Genomic DNA, 19,068 nt, shown 5'->3' on the forward strand with positions numbered 1-19,068 from the left:
TACTATGTATGCCTTTTTTTTTTTTTAATGGTTTTATATATATATTTATTTATTTATTTATTTTGCGGTACGCGGGCCTCTCACTGTTGTGGCCTCTCCCGTTGCGGAGCACAGGCTCCGGATGCGCAGGCTCAGCGGCCATGGCTCACGGGCCCAGCTGCTCCACGGCATATGGGATCCTCCCGGACCGGGGCACGAACCCACGTCCCCTGCATCGGCAGGCGGACTCTCAACCACTGCACCACCAGGGAAGCCCCTGTATGCCATTTTATATAAAGGACTTGAGCATCCTCAGTTTTTGGTATCCATGGAGGTCCTGGAACCAATCCCCCACAGATGCTGAGGGATGACTGTATATTAAATGAGATTCTTCCTTGGTCATTGTTTAACAAGAAATATAATCATGGTATAGGGTCCATCTTACCATAATAAATTACCATCATTTATGGTGAAATGTGCTAAATTATCCCTCTTAGACATAAGCTATTTGACTACCTTATTGAAAATATACCTGTTACTTTCCATCCCCTTACACTTCTTATTATTTATTGTTATCTGACTTTTTATTTACATAGATATACACACACACACACACACACACACACAGTGTCTATTTATTGTCTATTTCCTGATCAGAATGTAAACTCTATGTTAGAGATTTGTCTATTTTGTTCACTACTGTATCTCCAGTACCTAGAACCTTGCCAGGTGTATTGTAGGCACCCAATAACATTTATTTATAACAAATGAATGAATGTATGTTTATGCTAAATGCACAAAATGATCAAGGAATCTGAGTATTTTAATAGCTTACTAGAATCAGTCCTCATGAGCTGTCCATTTGTTCCAGATGTCATTAACTCAGACAATTTACAGACCTCTGTTACTCTTTTGGGTTGGTTAAACTGATCTGTTTTTGTTTTTTCAGGACCAAGTACTTTGGGTAACATTGTAGAAGAAGTGACTCATCCCTGTAACCCAAATCCTTGCCCTGCTAATGAGCTCTGTGAGGTAAACCGGAAAGGGTGTCCGTCTGGTGATCCCTGCCTTCCATACTCTTGTGTTCAAGGTAAGAGGTAGATGGGTGGGGTGTGGGGTGGGTATGAGTACGTGCCTCTGCTGTTTCTTCATAGGAGTTATCTTTGGAATGAGATTATTTTCTAAATTATGTTTTTCTATAATGTTCAAGGTTTTTCCAACATGTATTATTTATGTAAGCAGAAAAAGACAAAGACAAATGTAATTTTCAATAGTCATTTTGATTGTAACCTAATTTCAATCCAAAACCAGACTCTCATAACGAGTCATAGGGTTCTTGACAACAAAAGAAGAAAGACCCTTGGGCCAGCTTTTTGTACTTTGTCTTCTATGCTGTAATGTTTGAGAAGATGTACTGCACACTGTTCGTGTTTTTTCTTTTCTCTCCTTTAAAACATGGAGAAATAGCATTCTCAATCGGATGTGTAATTATCTTCATAAATTTAATGTTGTGCTGAAATGCACATGATCTTAAGGCTGAAAAATTTTTATCCCATAGAATTTTTATGGTCTTTATCTCTCTGTGGGTCCCTTTAGAATATAGTTGCTTTCTTTTATCTATTTTCCAATTGAAAATGTTTCTTTATCGTGTTAGAATCAACATTTTTAAACATGTGTGAAGTAAAAAGGAACAAAAGATTAAATAAGCATGATGTCTCAAAAGACCATGTATAATATTTGTGTAATGCTATAATATATCAGCTATAGCATCATAATAAATCTTGTTAAATTTGGAAACAAATGGGTTTTCCTTAAGTCCAATCAAGTATTCAACTTTTCTTTGAACTTAAGATATACTTGTATTCCATCACTAAAAGTTTTCTGACCAAGATTATTCTAAAACTAGTCAGTCGCCATACTCCATTTTAAAAATATCTGTGATTTTAACATACATTTGATAAGCCTAAAGAAATAAAAAACTACATATCTGATAGCATTTTTGTACAGAACTATTGCTAACTTTGAGGTACATGTCCTTTAATCATCACCATCTCACAGAACATGGAATTTTTGTTTGAGAGGTTATGCTTTTGGCCAGTGAACCAAAGCAGTTCTTTAGTGAAAGTTCTATTACATAATCTTCAGTGGCCACACAGTACCTATAAGACTTGTGTGAAGTGTATCTAATGTCATAAAACAATATCAGAGAACAATACCAACTCTCTCAGCTAATTTTGTCTATACAGGTTGCAAATTGGGAGAAGCATCTGATTTTATTGTCCGTCAAGGGACACTGATCCAAGTGCCATCATCTGCAGGGGAAGTTGGTTGTTATAAAATTTGCTCATGCGGGCAAAGTGGACTCTTAGAAAACTGTATAGAGATGCACTGTATAGACCTTCAGAAGTCTTGTATTGTTGGAGGAAAAAGAAAAAGTGAGTCTTGAACTGTTTTTGTTTTTAACATGAGATTAGTTATATTAATTTTGTAGGGAGAACATTGGATGGGTTCTCACCAGAAAGTAAAGTCTACAAAGCAGATATTCCAGGGAAGTATTTTTCAACTATACAGAACATGAGGACTTCTAAGGAACCCTCTTAGAAGCCTCATCAAGAAGGGACTAATAGCTAATAATAACTAACACTTGAACTCTTAACTGTGTGCCAAGCACTATGCTAAGTCTTGGCCTGTGTTATCTCCTTAAATCCTCCCAGTTGCTCTTCGATACGGGTGCTATTGTAAAGAAGCTGATGGTAAGAGAGGTCACCCACCTAGTAAGTGACCAAAGCAGTATTCAGTCCCAGGCCTATTCGACTCCAAAGCCCTTGCCCTCCACAGGCAAGGACACAGGTCTACCCCTCCCCACCCCTTCCTCAACAGTCTCTCTCCCCTCTGCCCCTTTCCCAGAAGTAAAACTCAGAGTTTGACGTCATGCAAAGCAAACTGGGGGATGGAAACTACACTGTTGATTCGTGGTTGCGAGAGAGCACATTAAAAGGTGCCCTGCTTTATCGCCTTCTCTAAAAGTCTAAGAGTCTTGCTTTCTCACTGTTTCCTTAACCATCTTTTGCTTATAACCCTAATAACTGTTCATATCAATATATAACCTCAAAAATTGTGAAAAAAATACCACTTTTGAGAATGTGTTCCCCACTACACGTGCTCATTCTGCTACCCTTACCTCTATGTCCATCCCCCTACCCATCAACCAGAGTAGTTCAGCTTTCATATGCCTCTTGCTTTACTCTTCTGGGTGAGATTTTATTTTAAGAAGAGTACTCTTGGCTAAAAAGGGCTTGCAAATTTCTGCTTAGACCAGCAAGTCAGGTATTCATTGCTTAGTCCATATTCTAAAATGTAATGTATGTACCTTGAATCACAGAAAACATCTGAAGATAGACAAGTTCATTCCTTCCATAAGCTTTCACTGATTAAATGCCTGTTCTCTACAAAAGAACATACTAGTGCCTTGTGGAGCTGAAACTGGGGTGAGGGATTGAGGTCATGCTTTGCATGCTAAGAAGGGAGAGAATTTGAGCCACAAAAAGGAGCAGACCAAATGTATGTACTTTAAGGAGCTAGTCATTTCTGCCAGGGCATCAGGAGAGTCTTCAACCCAAAGATGGCATCAGGACTGGTCCTGGAAAGATGAATAAAGTTCCAGAAGGAGGAAAGGAATGAGCACTTGAGGCAAAAGAGGTAGCCAGGAACATTCTCAGAGAATAAGGAGCAGTCTGGTGAGATGAGCACATTAGGGGTTTGGAGGGGTATGGTGGGAGGTAAATACAAAACTATAAGTATTACAAATTTAACTCCCTAGTTTGTGTACTCAGAAGTCATCTTTCAAGAATTTCTATTTTAAAGCTCTTTAAACTATTACATTTTTTAATTTATGATTTATTTATAAATGCATTACATAGATCAACATTTTATTTCTCTTTCTCTCAGGTCATGGAACTTCCTTTAATATTGACTGCAATATCTGTTCTTGTTTTGCTGGTAATTTGGTGTGTTCTACCCGCCTGTGTCTCAGTGAGCACAGCTCAGAAGATGACCGTCGTACCTTCACAGGTAACCATGGTCACCCAGAAGCTGCCCTCATCCCTTTGTACTCATGTTCCCTTCAAGGCAGCTTCTCTGGTCTTGCCTTAACTGCAAATTTTCACAGTAAAATTAATACATAACCTGAGAGCAAGGCACTTTCCTCTCTGGATCTGTTGCCTCCTCTATAAATTGAAGGCATTAAACTAAGTGGTTTCTTAGGGTCCTTTTAGAGTTCCATGAGTCAAAAAGAGCAGGGACAGTGATTGGGATGGTTTTAGTTAAATGTAATTTTTCTACTTGCTAAAATACCCATTTATCCCTACCATTATGGTCTAAAGTGTCCATGTATTTTCTAAATTTGCTTCTGTTTTAATGTTTTTATTACCACCTTCTTTCTTGTCCTACCTTGTCTTACTGAATTCATATAGGTAGGGACCCCTATAAACAAAGCTATGGTAGAAAAAATAAAGAATGTTTCTCCCAATCTACTATATAAAATCTAGAAGTTAGATGTATCAAGTCTCGCTTGGGAGATTTCTGGAATGTTGAAGGGTGATAACAAAAGCAAGACAAAGACAAAGGTTGTAAACGCCTTACATAGATTCCTTCCATTCATATCTCCTTAAGGATGGGGAAAAACAGGAAAGTAACTCAGGAAATTATTGTAATTTTGAAACTTAAGAATTTTTGTGAACAATCGGTCAAGAATATGACTTTCTTGACTTTCCTTTGCTTTATGCTGCTGGTATTATGCTCACACCAGCTGCAATAAGTGAAAAACCTAGCTCGATGGGATGCTCTTTTCTTGAGAAGAAGCTACGGTTGTCAACAGCAACAGCACAGTGGCTGGCATCTGCTGGTATCTGCTTTTTCCCAAATCTGAAATACCTTTGCTTCTGGGTGAAGAGGAACCAGGTAGCTGCCCTTACTCCATGTCTTGCTGCTGCACCAGCAGCTTGATTCTCCTTCCATGGAGTTGGTATTACACATGGAGTGGGGTAGGAAGAGAACAGAATAGGGTTTTACCAACCTTGTATCTCCAGCCCATTGGAAATAAAAAGGAGATCAGAAGTAAGAAGTGAACGGCAGACTGATGAGGAAGTAGAGGGAGGACTAGCTCCACCCCATCCTCTGTCCACCCTAATGAGTACCAGTCTTTGCTGCTTTATTCTTCTGTTGTTGTTGTCCTTTATTTTTATCCTTTGTCTGCTTGGTCTGATGAGGACAATTCATTCTGCTTAGAGAAACAGTTAAAATGATGTGGGGATGAAAAATGAACTAAGGACGTACACGGAAGACTTTTATTTATTTACTTACATCTAAGTGTTTTGGGAAGTTGAACTTTACAACTAGCAGGATGCTTTTTCCCTGTAGTGTGTAGCCCCTCGTGTCCTGGGATAAATTACATTAATGACTGTTTAGCTAGCAGACTCTAAGGAGATTTTACTGGCCACAAAGTATACCACATTCTGGGGGACTCAGAGAGTGCCCCAGTCCACACAGGACTCAGAAGGAGATGTTCATGAAAATTCTTAAGTCTCAAGTCACAATAATTTCCCAAGTTACTACCTTCTTGTTCTTCCCCCTCCCTAAGGAGATGGAAGGAACCTATGTGACGCATTTACAACCTTGATTATTTGTCTTGGTTTTGATATTATCCTCTAACATTCTAGAAATCCCCTAAGCCAGAATCAAACATCTAAATTTCAGATTTTATATACCAGATTGGGAGAAACATTCTTTACTTTTCCTACCCATAGCTCTGTTCGTCTCTACCCCTGGAATCAAGATCCGGAGGCCCTCAATTAGCTGGCAATAAATGGAACAAAGGAAAGTCGTTATGCAGACAAATGGCTTTTCAGAACCTTGCCGCCTTTAAAAACACTGTCAGAGATTGGAAGGATTTTTTTTCTGACTTATTAAAATTGTATTTTAACCTGAGACCTCTGCGTGCTTGTTAGTGGTTTGCCTTAATTAGGAAACAAGAGGGGAAGGGGACCGTACAAATGCACATTGTTGAGGCACTCTCCTCCCTTCAGGTCTGCCCTGTAACTGTGCAGATCAGTTTGTCCCTGTGTGTGGGCAGAATGGACGCACTTACCCCAGTGCCTGCATTGCTCGCTGTGTGGGCCTCCAAGACCATCAGTTTGAGTTTGGATCATGCATCTCAAAGGATCCATGTACTCCTAACCCCTGCCCGAAAAACCAAAGGTAAGTCAAATGCCTCCTTATCTTTTTCAACTGAAGGTCACCACTTACTCTATACCAGACAGTGAAAATACAAAGATGAATTAAGGTGGTCTCTGCCCTGAAAAGTTGGAGTCTAGAGGGAAAGATCCAGGTAAAGCTGCTTGGTAACATGTTTTGATTGGGGGCCCAGAAGTTGAGCAGTTTACACAGCCTGGGGGAACCTGGGAAAGCCTCTAGAGCATGTGACAGTCGGCTGGAAAAACGAGGAGGAGACTGACAGCAAGGTTTACGGTGGAGGAAAGGTGGTGCTGGTGAAGGTAGAGAGAGTAACAGGAGCAAAGATCTTGGCTGCTGGAAACGAGGAGAGAGCGTGGTGTATGCCGGGAGCTAGAGCAGTTTTGTAAGACTGGAACAAAGTGTGAGGCAAGGAGAGGTGGCAGTTGAGACAAGAGAAGTAGATGCATTCTTGTTACTAGCTACTTATGCCTGATGGCAATAGGAAACATTCTACTTAAAACCTACCTCCATTGTAGGGATGGGACATGAGAAATCTCTGGAAGTGTAACTTCAGTATTTTATGAAGTTGTTTAGGGGCTCCTTTCTCTGCATTTTCCTCAGGAGCTCAGAGTGCAGTTGACCTTGCCTTAATGATGGATTTCTGCCTGTGGTGGCTGCAGGATGAGGGTCCTGATGATGCACTTAGGTTTCAAGCTTCTAGAACTGGAGTTTTCACTGACTACCTCAGAGAGCTGAGCAGGACATGTCCCAGTGCCACAGTCCTTGCCTTATGAAGGTTTTGTGGAGAACAAGCAACTGCTTCTCCATCCTGAAAATCCTGGTGCAGCATGAAGGGAAGGAAAGATCTTCTCGTGTGTTAAATTTATTTTAACAAGTTTAAATTCTCTTTTAGCAAAGAGAGTTGGTCACCCATCTAGCAAAGTTTACATCATGAAAACTAAGCCCAGAGAGTTGCTATGGAAAGAAGACAGGGTGCTATACATAAAGAAACATGATAAAGAAATAAGTCAAAAGGATAATATAGTTGTGTTGGGAGGTAGAATTGAGGGTTGTTTTGGTATTTGTTTGTTTCCCTCTATTTGCTAACCTTTCTGAATAAGGTTGGCTTGCTTTTATAATAAAACAATAAAATCTCAAAGTGGAAAGGGCTGGCTGGGTATAATACAAAATCAATATAAAAGAAAAGTTTGAAAAATGCAGCTACATGAAAATGAAAATTTTCTGCATGGTAGCAAACAAATGACAAACTGAGAAGAATCTCAGAGAAAGGGCTGATGTCCTTACAATATAAAGAACCCCTACCAATCAATATGAAAAAGATGAACAACCTAGTATAAAAATGGGCAAAGATCAATAACCAATAGAAAATGGACCAAGGATGTAAACATAGGAGAAGAAGTACAGATGGTTCTTAAACACTTGAAAAGATGCTTATATTAGCTGGTGGGGAGTAACTCTAGCTACTGTATACAAAATATCTCAGTGCTTTAACATAGTAGAAGTTCAAATACAGTCCATTTGGGTGTTCAGCAGGTGGCTTTCTACATGTGATTCAGAGACTTAGGATCCTTCCATCTAGCAACTCTGCTCCTACAGCCTCTAGTCCTCCTCTGTCCAGCAGACAAGAGAAGGGAGATGATGGAGGTTGCTCTTGAGAAGCTTTTATAGGCCAGGTTAAAAATTCATCTCTACTTCCAGCCACACTCCATTGTCTAGAACTTAGTCATTTGGCCAGAACTACTGCCAGGGAGGCTGGGAAATGTAGTCTAGATGTATGCCCAGGAAGAAAATTAAATGAATTTGATGAATGATCATCTAGCCGATCTACCACAATGCTTAACCTTTCTCATATTAAGAGAAATGTAAATTAAAGTAAAACTACAATTGTGTACCATTTTCTGTCTACCAGATTGGTAAAGGTAAAAAGTTTGATAACAAAATGTAGGCAAGTAGGCACTCCCATACAAGAGGATTTGGGGGTGAAGATTGGTACATCCTCTTTGGAGGGCAATTTGTCCAAGGCTACCAAAATTTTAAATGCACATACTTTTTGAGTCAGCATATATAAATGCTTATTCTTACATAAAATATCTCTGGAAGAATAAATAAAAATTGATAATAATGGTTGCCTCTGGGGAAAGGAATTAGGTGGCTGGGGCACAAGGAGTAGGAAGGAGATTTACTTTTCACTGTATATGATTTTGTGTCTTTTCACTTTCTACATGGGCTTGTATTATCTGTTCAAAAACTAATTGTTTAAAAAACAAAAAGTTGAGAATAAATAAATAAATAAAGTTATAGTCATTCATCAAGTATCTACTGATATACCAGGCATCTTTCTAAACACTAGGACACAATAGTAAGCAAGACAAAGTCCCTGCCCTGATTGTGTTTATTTTAATTTACCCCCCAGAGTCTCAGCCTTTCCTATTGATCCTCTTATTTCTGTACGTTCATATTGGTAATGTTTTTCCTTCCAAAATTACCAAATTTCTCCTGATATTCTTTGTTCTCATTCCTTCAATGTTAATAGATAGTGAAGTTCTAAATGTTCTTCTTTTTCATTATTTCTCTTCAAATGTCTTAAATTTCTGTAAAATTATTACTACATGCATTCTAATTTCTTTCTTCTAGTTTTATTGAGATAGAATTGACATATAGCACTATATAAGTTTAAGGTGTATAGCACAATTATTTGACTTACATGCATCATGAAATGATTACCACAATACGTTTAGTGAATATTCATCATCTTATATAGATACAAAATTAAAGAAATAGAAAAAAATTTTTTTCCTTGTGCTAAGAACTCTCAAGATTTATTCTGTTAACTTTCATATATAGCATTCAGCAGTGTTAATTACATTTATCATGTTGTACATTACATCTCTATATTATAACTAGAAGTTTGTATCTTTTGGCTACCTTCATCTAATTCTCCCTCGCCTCACCCTTTGCCTCTGGTAACCACAAATCTGATCTTTTTCTATGAGTTTGTTTGTTAGTTTTGAAGTATAATTGACCTACAACTCTGTGTTAGTTCCTGGTATACAACATAGTGACTCAGTATTTCTATACATTTTGAAATAATAGTTTAGTTACTGTCTTTCATCACACAAGGATATTATTGTACGTAGTTATCAACTATATGCCCCATACTGTACATTTAATACCTGTGATTCCTTTCTTGTGCAGCTGGAAGTTTGTACCTCTTAATCTCCCACACCAATTTCTCTCCTCTCCCCACTCTCCTCCCTCTGGCAACCACCCGTTGGTTCTCTGTATCTATGACTCTGTATCTTTCGTTATGTTTGTTCATTTGTTTTGTTTTTTAGGTTCCACATATAAGTGAAATCATACAGTATTTGTCTTTCTCTGTCTGACTTATTTCACTTAGCATAATACCCTCTAGGTCCATCCGTGTTGTCACAAAATTTCATTCTTTTTTATGGCTGAGTAATATTCCTGTGTGTGTGTGTGTGTGTGTGTGTGTGTGTGTGTGTTTGTGTTTGTGTGTGTGTGTGTGAGCGCTCACACACACACGAAGTTTCCCTTTCTCTACATCCTCACCAAGACTTATTTGTTGTCTTTTGGATAATAGCTATTCTGACAGGTGTGAGATGATATTTCATTGTGATTTGACTTGAATTTCCCTTATGATTAGTGATGTTGAGCATCTTTTCATGTGCCTGTTGGCCATCTTTATGTCTTCTTGGGAAAATGTCTATTCAGATCCTTGGCCCATTTTTTGATTGGGTGTTTGTTTTTTTTGATGTTGAGTTGTATGAGTTCTTTGTATATTTAGGATATTAACCCTTTATCAGATATATCGTTTGCAAATATCTTCTCCCATTCAGTAGGCGGCCTTTTGATTTTGTTGATGGTTTTCTCTGCTGTGCAAGAGCTTTTTAGTTTGATGTAGTCACATTTGTTTATTTTTGCTTTTGTTTCCCTTGCCTGAGGAGACATATCTAAAAAATATTACTAAGACTAATATCTAAGAGCATACTGCCTATGTTTTCTTCTAGAAGTTTTATGGTTTCAGGTTTTACATTTAAGTCTTCAATCCATTTTGAATTTATTTTTGTGTATGGTGTGAGAAAGTAGTCCAATTTGATTCTTTTACATGTAGTTGTCCAGTTTTCCCAACACCATTTATTAAAGAGGCTGTCTTTTCCCCATTGTGTATTCTTGCCTCCTTTTTCATAGATTAATTGCCCATATAAGAATGGGTTTCTTCCTGGACTTTCTATTCTGTTTCATTGATCTATGTGTCTGTTTTTGTGCAGTACCATACTGTTTTGATGACTGTGTAATATAGTTTGAAATCAGGGAGAGTGATACCTCCAGCTATGTTCTTCTTTCTCAAGATTGTTTTGGCTATTCAGGGTCTTTTGTGTTTCCTTACAAATTTTAGAATTATTTGTTCTAGTTCCATGAAAAATGCTATTGGTATTGTTATAGGGATTGCATTGAATCTGTAGATTGCCTTGAGTAACATGGCCATTTTAACAATATTAGTTTTTCTAATCCATGAGCATGGCATATCTTTCCATCTTTATGTGTCGTCTTCAGTTTATTTCATCAGTGTCTTATAGTTTTCCAAGTACAGGTCTTTTACTTCCTTAGTTAAATTTATTCCTAAATATTTTATTCTTTTTGATGTGATTGTAAATGGGATTGTTTTCTTAATTTCTCTTTACGTGCATCCTAATTTTAAATCCCATCGGAAGAGGCAACCACATTAGTAGTAGTGATGGTGGTGGTGGTGATTTCAGTGCAGGAAGCTTATCTCTAAAAAGAATAGAAGCAATTTCCTTTGAAATTATATGATGCTAGCTAATACATTCTTCTCCTTTTACTTTATAGACTAATATTTGTATATCTTATTATTTCAAATACCCAGTAAAAGCTAAACATTTTCGTAGGTCTTATCTTGTTATAGAAAATTATAAATACCCTTTATAGAAATGAGGGAGACAAAAAGAGTCTAAAGAAGAAAAGAACCATTCTCCCTAACCCCTCTGAAGAAGTTCAGGGATTGAGAATGGAGCAAGGTTCAGGTATTACTAGGAAAACCCAGCTTCAGGGGGTGGCATTCTCTCAGTGATTCACTACCAGCCAGCATCAGGTCCTCAGCCTTGTAAGCACAGAAACCTGAAATTTTCAGCACATACTGTGAAGCCTTCTCTTAAGATAGACTCATATTAGCCAAGCTGATAATTAAGCCTCTGAAAATGCTCCATTTATTATTAACGAGAAGGCCTCCAGCATTGGGCCCCAGCCCATTTGATGGCTTCATGTCATGCCTCTTCCACCCCAAGCATACTTTGCTCCTGCTCTTGGGGTCCCCTGCCCTCTCCCCCAGCACCACAGGGTTTCAGGCATCACACCTTTGCTCTGCTGCTCCCTCAGCCTGGCAGGCCTTCATCCTCCTGGTTCTACCTCCTCCCGGTGCTTTCTCCAGGCTCCCCAGTCAGAATGACTCATTCCCACGATCACTTGGTGTGTGATTTTCTACCTGATAGCCTGCTTTACATGCGTGCTCGACTCCCCACTCTCCATAAGCTCTTGGGCACAGGGACTGTTTCTGATTGCTCTCTTACTTTCTCCTCAGCCTCCTGTGCCCCGTCAGTGCTTTGCCGGCCCCACCATGGTCCCTTACGACACTGGCTCATGGTGCTGCGTTTGTGTTTTTCAGATGCATACCCAAACCACAAGTCTGCCTGACAACTTTTGATAAATTTGGATGTAGCCAATATGAGTGTTTGCCAAGACAGCTCACCTGTGACCAGGGCCGAGATCCTGTTTGTGATACAAACCACATGGAGCACAGCAATCTCTGCACTTTGTACCAGAGGGGGAAGAGCCTCTTATACAAAGGCCCGTGCCAGGTACCACTGTTTACCTGACAAACCCAAGTACACTGAGCATGAAATCAGCTTATGATCTTTTACACATGAATCAGCAGTGAGACCCCTTCAGGGTCTGCTGTGGATCCCGTCAAATCTAGAGCACTCAGTCCTCCACCAAAAATGAGCCACCCCGAGGCTGGCTTTTCCTCCTAACACTGGAGGGCCCCCTTGCTCATGTGTGAACCTTTGCACATCTAGTGTACAGAGCAAGAAGAGGGAGGCTTCTTGCCGCCAACCATTAGGAAAAGAATTTAAAGTCTCACACCCCTGGCATTGGTCAGCAGCATCTTCACTTCCCCTAGTTCTGCGGGCCCTCATTAGAAAACAGCCCAGGAAGGATGCGAGGTAAAACAACGAAGAAAAGAGCTCTTTCCCCACTCTTCCCACTGAAGTCCCACCTGAGGTATGAAAAGTGACTGAAAATTTCTCTGAAACTTAATGTTGTCTTACATCAGTTTATCTTTCAGTCTTTGAGGGTTGTGAAATCTGTATTCATGTTAAAAATAACCCCAAGGACAACCCCACTGAGGCCTCCCACAGTACCACTGATCTATGGGCTGGGCCCTCTGCCTGGGGGAAGCCCAGCCTTGGGCCAGCACCCCCTGCCCACAGCTGGCTGACACCGGACCTGCTGGCCGCTCATTTCCTGGTCTTCATTGTCGGAAAATCCCTTCAGGTCATCCCCCTGGGCTTGTTTCCCCTCAGAGATCATGTTCCAAGTGCACTGATACCTTTACTCTGAATTCCCAGTCTTCTCTTCCTGTTGTTCCCTGTTCCTGGCTTCAAGTTTTCGCTTCCATGTTCCTAACCTACCTCATGGAGCCAGTCTGTCTGCTCTCCTGATCTCTCCACTCTTCCCTCTCCTTATCCCAGCATGAAATGATAAGGCCTCTGAATTTGCATGAAGATTGGTCTTGTTTTCTTCTAACAGGTTCTTCTGGAATAAAGGAAGTCTGGAAGGAGGGAGGATTTTTATCTCATATCAGTTCACAGAGAATGAGTACCCAAGTCCCAGAGAGGCTGAGAAAAGTAATCTCTTCAATTCATCTTGGGACAGCCCAATTGCCCCCAGCCCCACCCCACGTTTAGCAACCTCAGGAGCTTACTTCAGAGGGTCCAAGAATTTATACTGTCTTTCTTCCTTCCTGAAAATAGGGAGACCTACTCTGCACTCTTGGTTAGGAAAAGTGCACCACAGAGGTTTACAGGCTAACTGTGCTTTCTTGCCCTCAGCCCTTCTGCAGAGCCCCAGAGCCCATCTGCGGGCACAACGGGGAGACCTACAGTAGCGTGTGTGCTGCCTACTCGGACCGGGTGGCGGTCGATTACTATGGGCCCTGCCAGGCTGTCGGGGTCCTCTCTGAGCACAGTTCTGTCACTGAGTGTGCTGCTGTGAAATGTCCTTCGCTCTCGGCGACCGAATGCAAACCCATCATCCCACCCGGTAGGCTGGCAGTATTTGGGGTGGGGCAGGGGTGGAAGCGGGAGGATTTGCGTATCTGTCTCCAGAGAGTGAGTCACTGAGAAGAGAGATGACTAGTGTGTTTAAACTTTCAGGAAGTCTTGACTCCAGCTGATGCTGATTAGATGCATTACTCTGGGCCAACCTTAAAAAGCTGTGGATCTGCCTTAGACATCATCTGGTCTGGTGATTTTAAAACAATGTGGAAAACTTTTTTCAATCCTGCCTTAAACACCAATAGATAAACAGCAATATTTAATTGCTAGAATTATGGTTATTAGTTCAAATGCATAGTGTTTGCATATTATAAAGTTAATGAATAAGGAATTGGTTACTAATGAATGAATAATTGAAGTAGTTTTGATGAACACAAACATTTGAAATTGAGAAAAACAGAAGATGGTTGTTATCTTAGATTGGCCTTAGCATCTAATTTAATTGTTTTTGTTGCATATAATCAAGAAAGTCTTGTTTCGTACAGGCTATTATAAGTGGTGACAGTTTTCAAACAGCTTACCTTACAGTCTCATACTCTTCGGTTAGACAGAGATGTCAGAAGAGACTTTATCCCAAGTCTGCACAGAACAGATTAACCTGGAGTCTAACAAGTTCATTCCTCTGTCCATGAACTCAGCAAATGTTTCTTGAGCTTCCACTATGTCCTAAACACCTTCTAGGCACTGGGGACACAGCAGTGAGCAGAACAAAGCCTCTTTCCTCCTGGAGACCACGATCTGACATTTTATTATGGTCTAACAGTTTAAAATAATTTTTAAAATTAAATTTGAATTAAACACTCATGGAATCCCTGAAACACTTGCTCCTGTGTTTCGCAGACAGGAAACACTTGCCCGGGATCACGCAGTGAGTTCTGAGCAGGGCAGGGTCTAGGCCCTGCCTGTCTTGAAAGGCCAGCTCTCCCTGTGCTGTATTAAACCACAGCTGCCCCACCTGAGAAGTAGCACAGGAGGAAAGCAGGGATGGAGGAAGGATTTCGGTAAATGTATAGAGTATAAGACTCCAGGTTGGTCAGGGAACATATCTAAAAGTGCAGTCATCAGGAAGGACTGCTGTGACTTTCCCAGCACAAAATGAAGGGCTGGTCATTTCACCAACTATTATGAATTCTCTTTGTTTCTAATTCTGAACACACATAAAATGGTTTCTGTTATACAGGTGCTTGTTGCCCGTTATGTGCTGGGATGTTAAGAGTTTTATTTGACAAAGAAAAACTGGATACTATTGCTAAGGTAGGTTGCTTTATGTGCTATGTACCGTTGAAACCTTATCGATAAACCTGTCAGTAGTCCTACAGACAGAATGAGTCATGTCATTTATAGATGAAGAAACTAATTTGCACGGGAGCAACTTGCCCAAGGCCGTATAGTAGCTCACAACCAGGAGAACTGGGGTTTGAACTCAAGGTGTCTGGCTCCGTCCTGTGCTCCTTCCCTCTACAACCTGGCTGTGTGGTGACCTTGCTCTGCAATCCATCGGCCCGGGCCTTTCTCAGAAAAGGTCCCCTGCCGGCATAGTGGAGGCAGACGAGGCAGCCAGGGACTGGTCACGCCCAGATGGTCTCAAGGTTGCCAGCCCTCACATGGTCCCCATGCCGCCGGGGGCTGCGTCCAGAACCGGCCACATTCCTCTGATGGTTTTGCCTCTTTCCCTTTGCTGTATCATCACTTTTTCTGCTTGCTGTTTTAGAGACTCGTCTCTAGAAATGTAGCAGCCAACACCTGCCACTACCTAGAAAATTATGTCCATTTCTATGAAAACACCTGTATTTTTACAGGAAGGCTTTAATTATTTTCCTGTGGCGTCCAACTCAGAACTGTCCCTTAAAAAAGTGCTCCTGGGGCTTCCCTGGTGGCGCAGTGATTGAGAGTCCGCTTGCCGATGCAGGGGACACGGGTTCGTGCCCCGGTCCGGGAAGGTCCCACATGCCGCGGAGCGGCTGGGCCCGTGAGCCATGGCCGCTGAGCCTGTGCGTCCGGAGCCTGTGCCCCGCAGTGGGAGAGGCCACAGCAGTGAGAGGCCCGCGTACCGCAAAAAAAAAAAAAAAAAAAAAAAAAAAGCTCCTCGTGAGAGTGTTTATCTCAGCCAGAAAACTCAGCAGTCAGAAAACAAAAACAACAAACCCGTTGGAATGGGCTCTGTGGATATTTTAGAATTCAGCCAGCAAGGCCCTGTTGGGGCCCCGCACTTAGGGGTTCCTTGGTTAAAAGAGCCTCTGTGGCTTAGGCAAGGTGGCAAGGCAGCTTAGGCAGTAATAAGGAATTCTTCTTTTTTTTCAGGTAATGAATTTTTTTGTCTCTCTAGGTGGCAAACAAAAAGCCAATAACCGTTCTGGAAATACTTCAGAAGATCCGCATGCATGTGTCTGTCCCACAGTGTGACGTATTTGGATACTTCAGCATCGAATCAGAAATTGTGATCCTGATCATTCCTGTGGATCATTATCCAAAAGCTTTGCAGGTGGGGTTCAGCACATGTTGTGCAAGCATCCTGTTACTTTCAAGTATGGAGGCCTTGGGAGGGGGTGAGGGCAGGAGGAAGGAAAGCATGGCAGTCTCTGAGGGGCGGAGCTGCACTAGGTTAGCAGTGGCCAACAGAACGCAAAGGAGTGGGAGAGGGCAGAGGTTGAGATGCTGTGACTCAGAGCGTGCAGAGATGGAAGGCATCTGCTCATCACCCAGACGAGGAGGCGGCTGAGGCCCAGGGAAGGCAGGGACTGACACAGGTCACGCAGTAACAAAACCAGGACCGACTCCTGTCTCCCGAGGGCTGTGCCCCCACTGGGGAGGAGGAGCACACCAGCGCTGGTCTTATGGGCCAGCTCACAATCTAGAGGTGAACTTCACTCAGGAGGCCCAAGTTTCAGTGTCAACACAGTGAGGGCTCCAGTGAAGGGGGTGAATACGGCCGTTTATAAACTGCCACAGTTAGGAAGTTCATTAAGTCTAATTGCTTTCCTCCTGATGTGTCGGTGGGCATTGAAAGGCCACTCCCTGTGACTATGTTTAAGCTTGAAAAGATAACTTCTAAGCGTGGAGAAGGGGTGAACAGGATTGTGGGAAAAGAAAGGGCAGTGGCAGTGTGGGTCATGGCTTTTTTCATTTGATTTCCATTGATGCAGTTATTTTTTGTGTAATAAATTGAGACTATTAAAATGTTACTTTGGCTAAGAAAAGAAGGACAAAGAGAAAGCCTATTCCTGGTGTTAGGATATTTGTGGAATTTGTCTGACTTGACCTTTTCATGGATTCTGTGATTTTATATTAAAAGAATCTGATTATCCTCTCCCAGATTGAGGCTTGCAATAAGGAAGCAGAGAAGATCGAATCCCTTATCAACTCCGACAGCCCTACTCTGGCGGCCCACGTCCCTCTGTCCGCCCTCATCATTTCTCAGGTGCAGGTCTCCAGCAGTGTGCTTTCGGCCGCTGCCAGGGCCCAGCCTCCCTGCCACTCCCACCTCTTCCTCCTCATCCTGGGTCTCGCCTTGCACAGGGTCTGGACACACAACTGACTGCCCATGAAAAGTGCAAAATATTCCTCGATCTAATCTTTCTACTTTGGAAAAGACGTACAGGACTGCTGGTTTATAGTTGAATAGTGGCCAAGTCAAAGCACTTGTCACCTCTAACCTCTATGCACCACACAGTATTTTTCTTAATCACCAGTGTTAGTAAGGGTTTTGTTTTGTTTCTACAAATGTTACAATACGTTCTTCCAAATACTGATGAAAAGAGGATGTCTCCTTCTGGCGGATCACTGCCTTACAATTTACATTTTGCTCATTAGATGGGTCCCCCACTCTAAAACAAATTCTATATCATTGGTAAATGAGATGATCACATTGTAGAAATATAGCTCACTTTACTGTGGGCTTCGTATCACAAAAACTTCATTTCCAAGTTCTTTTTAGTATTAAAGTGCCCCTAGCGTGTGTGTTTGTTTACAGATATTCCCTACTCTGTCTAGAAGTGAGGGGTCAGAGCAAAGAGCCACTGCTATTAGAGTATGAAATAAAGATAAGGCATCTTTGGAATTATCATATAAATCATCAGGCAAATTTAATTTACAGAAATCTAATTCAGGATTCCATTTAATGTGGTAAGCAAAAGCAAGCTAAGTAAATGGCACTCATACAATATATTGTAAGTGACAGTCTCAGTGGTTCCTAATGTGTGTCTGTGACTTTTGTGAAAGGGAGAAGTTATATCCCATCAAAGCGACTTGTATTATGCATTTTTATATTAACCAGATGTATATTCTTTGGTATCATCCAAGTTAAATTTAGAGTTTTTAAAGATTGACCTTTAAACCAATTGCTGCTACTTATGTAATTGCCAAAAAGTGAAATAATTAGTAGTTCGTGTAAATAATACATGATTTTTCTATTTTATTATGAAGAAGGTGAATAGCCATATTTGTAAAATGACAATCATGTGTGTTAACCCAGTACTTTCCGTTCATGAAGACACATTTGCTTTTTGTGATATGCACAGTGTAGATAAGTGTTCTGTTTGACTTTCTTTTTTGACATAGAATTATAAAGAATTGTGGTTTATATATTTAAAAGTGTCAATCTAAGTTTGAAAATGTTTGCATGTTGTCTAAGAAATTGAATACTTTGAATGTGTTTCACAGTTTGAAATAAGCTATTCAGTGTAATACTTCTTGTTTATATGCACCTAAGCTTAGATTTTACATGAAGTGTTTTTTTCAGTGTTATATGTACCTTCTGAAAAATATAGGGATATGCATATTATACCAAAATGTTGTTTAAAAGTGGGCACTTAGGGCTTCCCTGGTGGCGCAGTGGTTGAGAGTCCGCCTGCCGATGCAGGGGACACGGGTTTGTGCCCCGGTCCGGGAAGATCCCACATGCTGCGGAGCGGCTGGGCCCGTGAGCCATGGCCGCTGAGCCTGCGCGTCCGGAGCCTGTGCTCCGCAATGGGAGAGGTCACAATAGTGAGAGGCCCGCGTACCGCAAAAAAAAAAAAAAAAAAAGAAAGAAAGAAAGAAAAAAAGTGGGCACTTAAAGCTTTCAAAATTTCTCAGTGGTGATGTAGCATGTTTGTTGCAATTGCTTTTTCTATATAAATGTCTTCAATGCAATATACTGGAAAGCTTTTCTATTTTAATAAAATAATTTTATATGATTATGTGTATTTCCAAGCAATGTGCACATTTTAAATGAAACCACTGATCACTCTTGGGCAAGCTATGTCCTTTGCTTTGGAATAAGAAGTTATGGGAGTGTTATTACTCCAAACCTGGGAAAGTGGAGCAGATGGAACAGAGCTGGTCAGAGCAGACCCAGGCATGACCAGAGGCCAGGCTGTGGCAGAAAGTCAAGTACAAAGACCCCAGCTTTAGGTCTTCAGGACAGAGAGAGCTTCAGGCCCTCCAAGACCAGGAACAGACTAGGGAGTTCTGCTCCCCACTGCCT

At 41.1% G+C, this 19,068-nt stretch overlaps 1 protein-coding gene across 2 annotated transcripts in view; it reads left to right on the forward strand.

The window, feature by feature from the left end:
- RECK (reversion inducing cysteine rich protein with kazal motifs) overlaps positions 1–18,779 on the forward strand; it is a 73,293-nt gene extending 54,514 nt beyond the window's left edge. For both annotated transcript variants that reach the window (XM_079927405.1, XM_079927406.1), the window contains 9 exons: positions 929–1,069; positions 2,226–2,414; positions 3,928–4,050; positions 6,063–6,234; positions 11,933–12,125; positions 13,380–13,590; positions 14,785–14,858; positions 15,931–16,086; positions 16,918–18,779. In XM_079927405.1, coding sequence (XP_079783531.1) covers positions 929–1,069; positions 2,226–2,414; positions 3,928–4,050; positions 6,063–6,234; positions 11,933–12,125; positions 13,380–13,590; positions 14,785–14,858; positions 15,931–16,086; positions 16,918–17,139 — 1,481 coding nt within the window. In that variant the 3' untranslated portion in view covers positions 17,140–18,779. The remainder of the gene's footprint in view (positions 1–928; positions 1,070–2,225; positions 2,415–3,927; positions 4,051–6,062; positions 6,235–11,932; positions 12,126–13,379; positions 13,591–14,784; positions 14,859–15,930; positions 16,087–16,917) is intronic.
- The last annotated feature ends 289 nt before the right edge of the window (positions 18,780–19,068 follow it).

Source organism: Stenella coeruleoalba (assembly GCF_951394435.1).
Source record: "Stenella coeruleoalba genome assembly, chromosome: 7".
Lineage (NCBI taxonomy): Eukaryota > Metazoa > Chordata > Mammalia > Artiodactyla > Delphinidae > Stenella > Stenella coeruleoalba.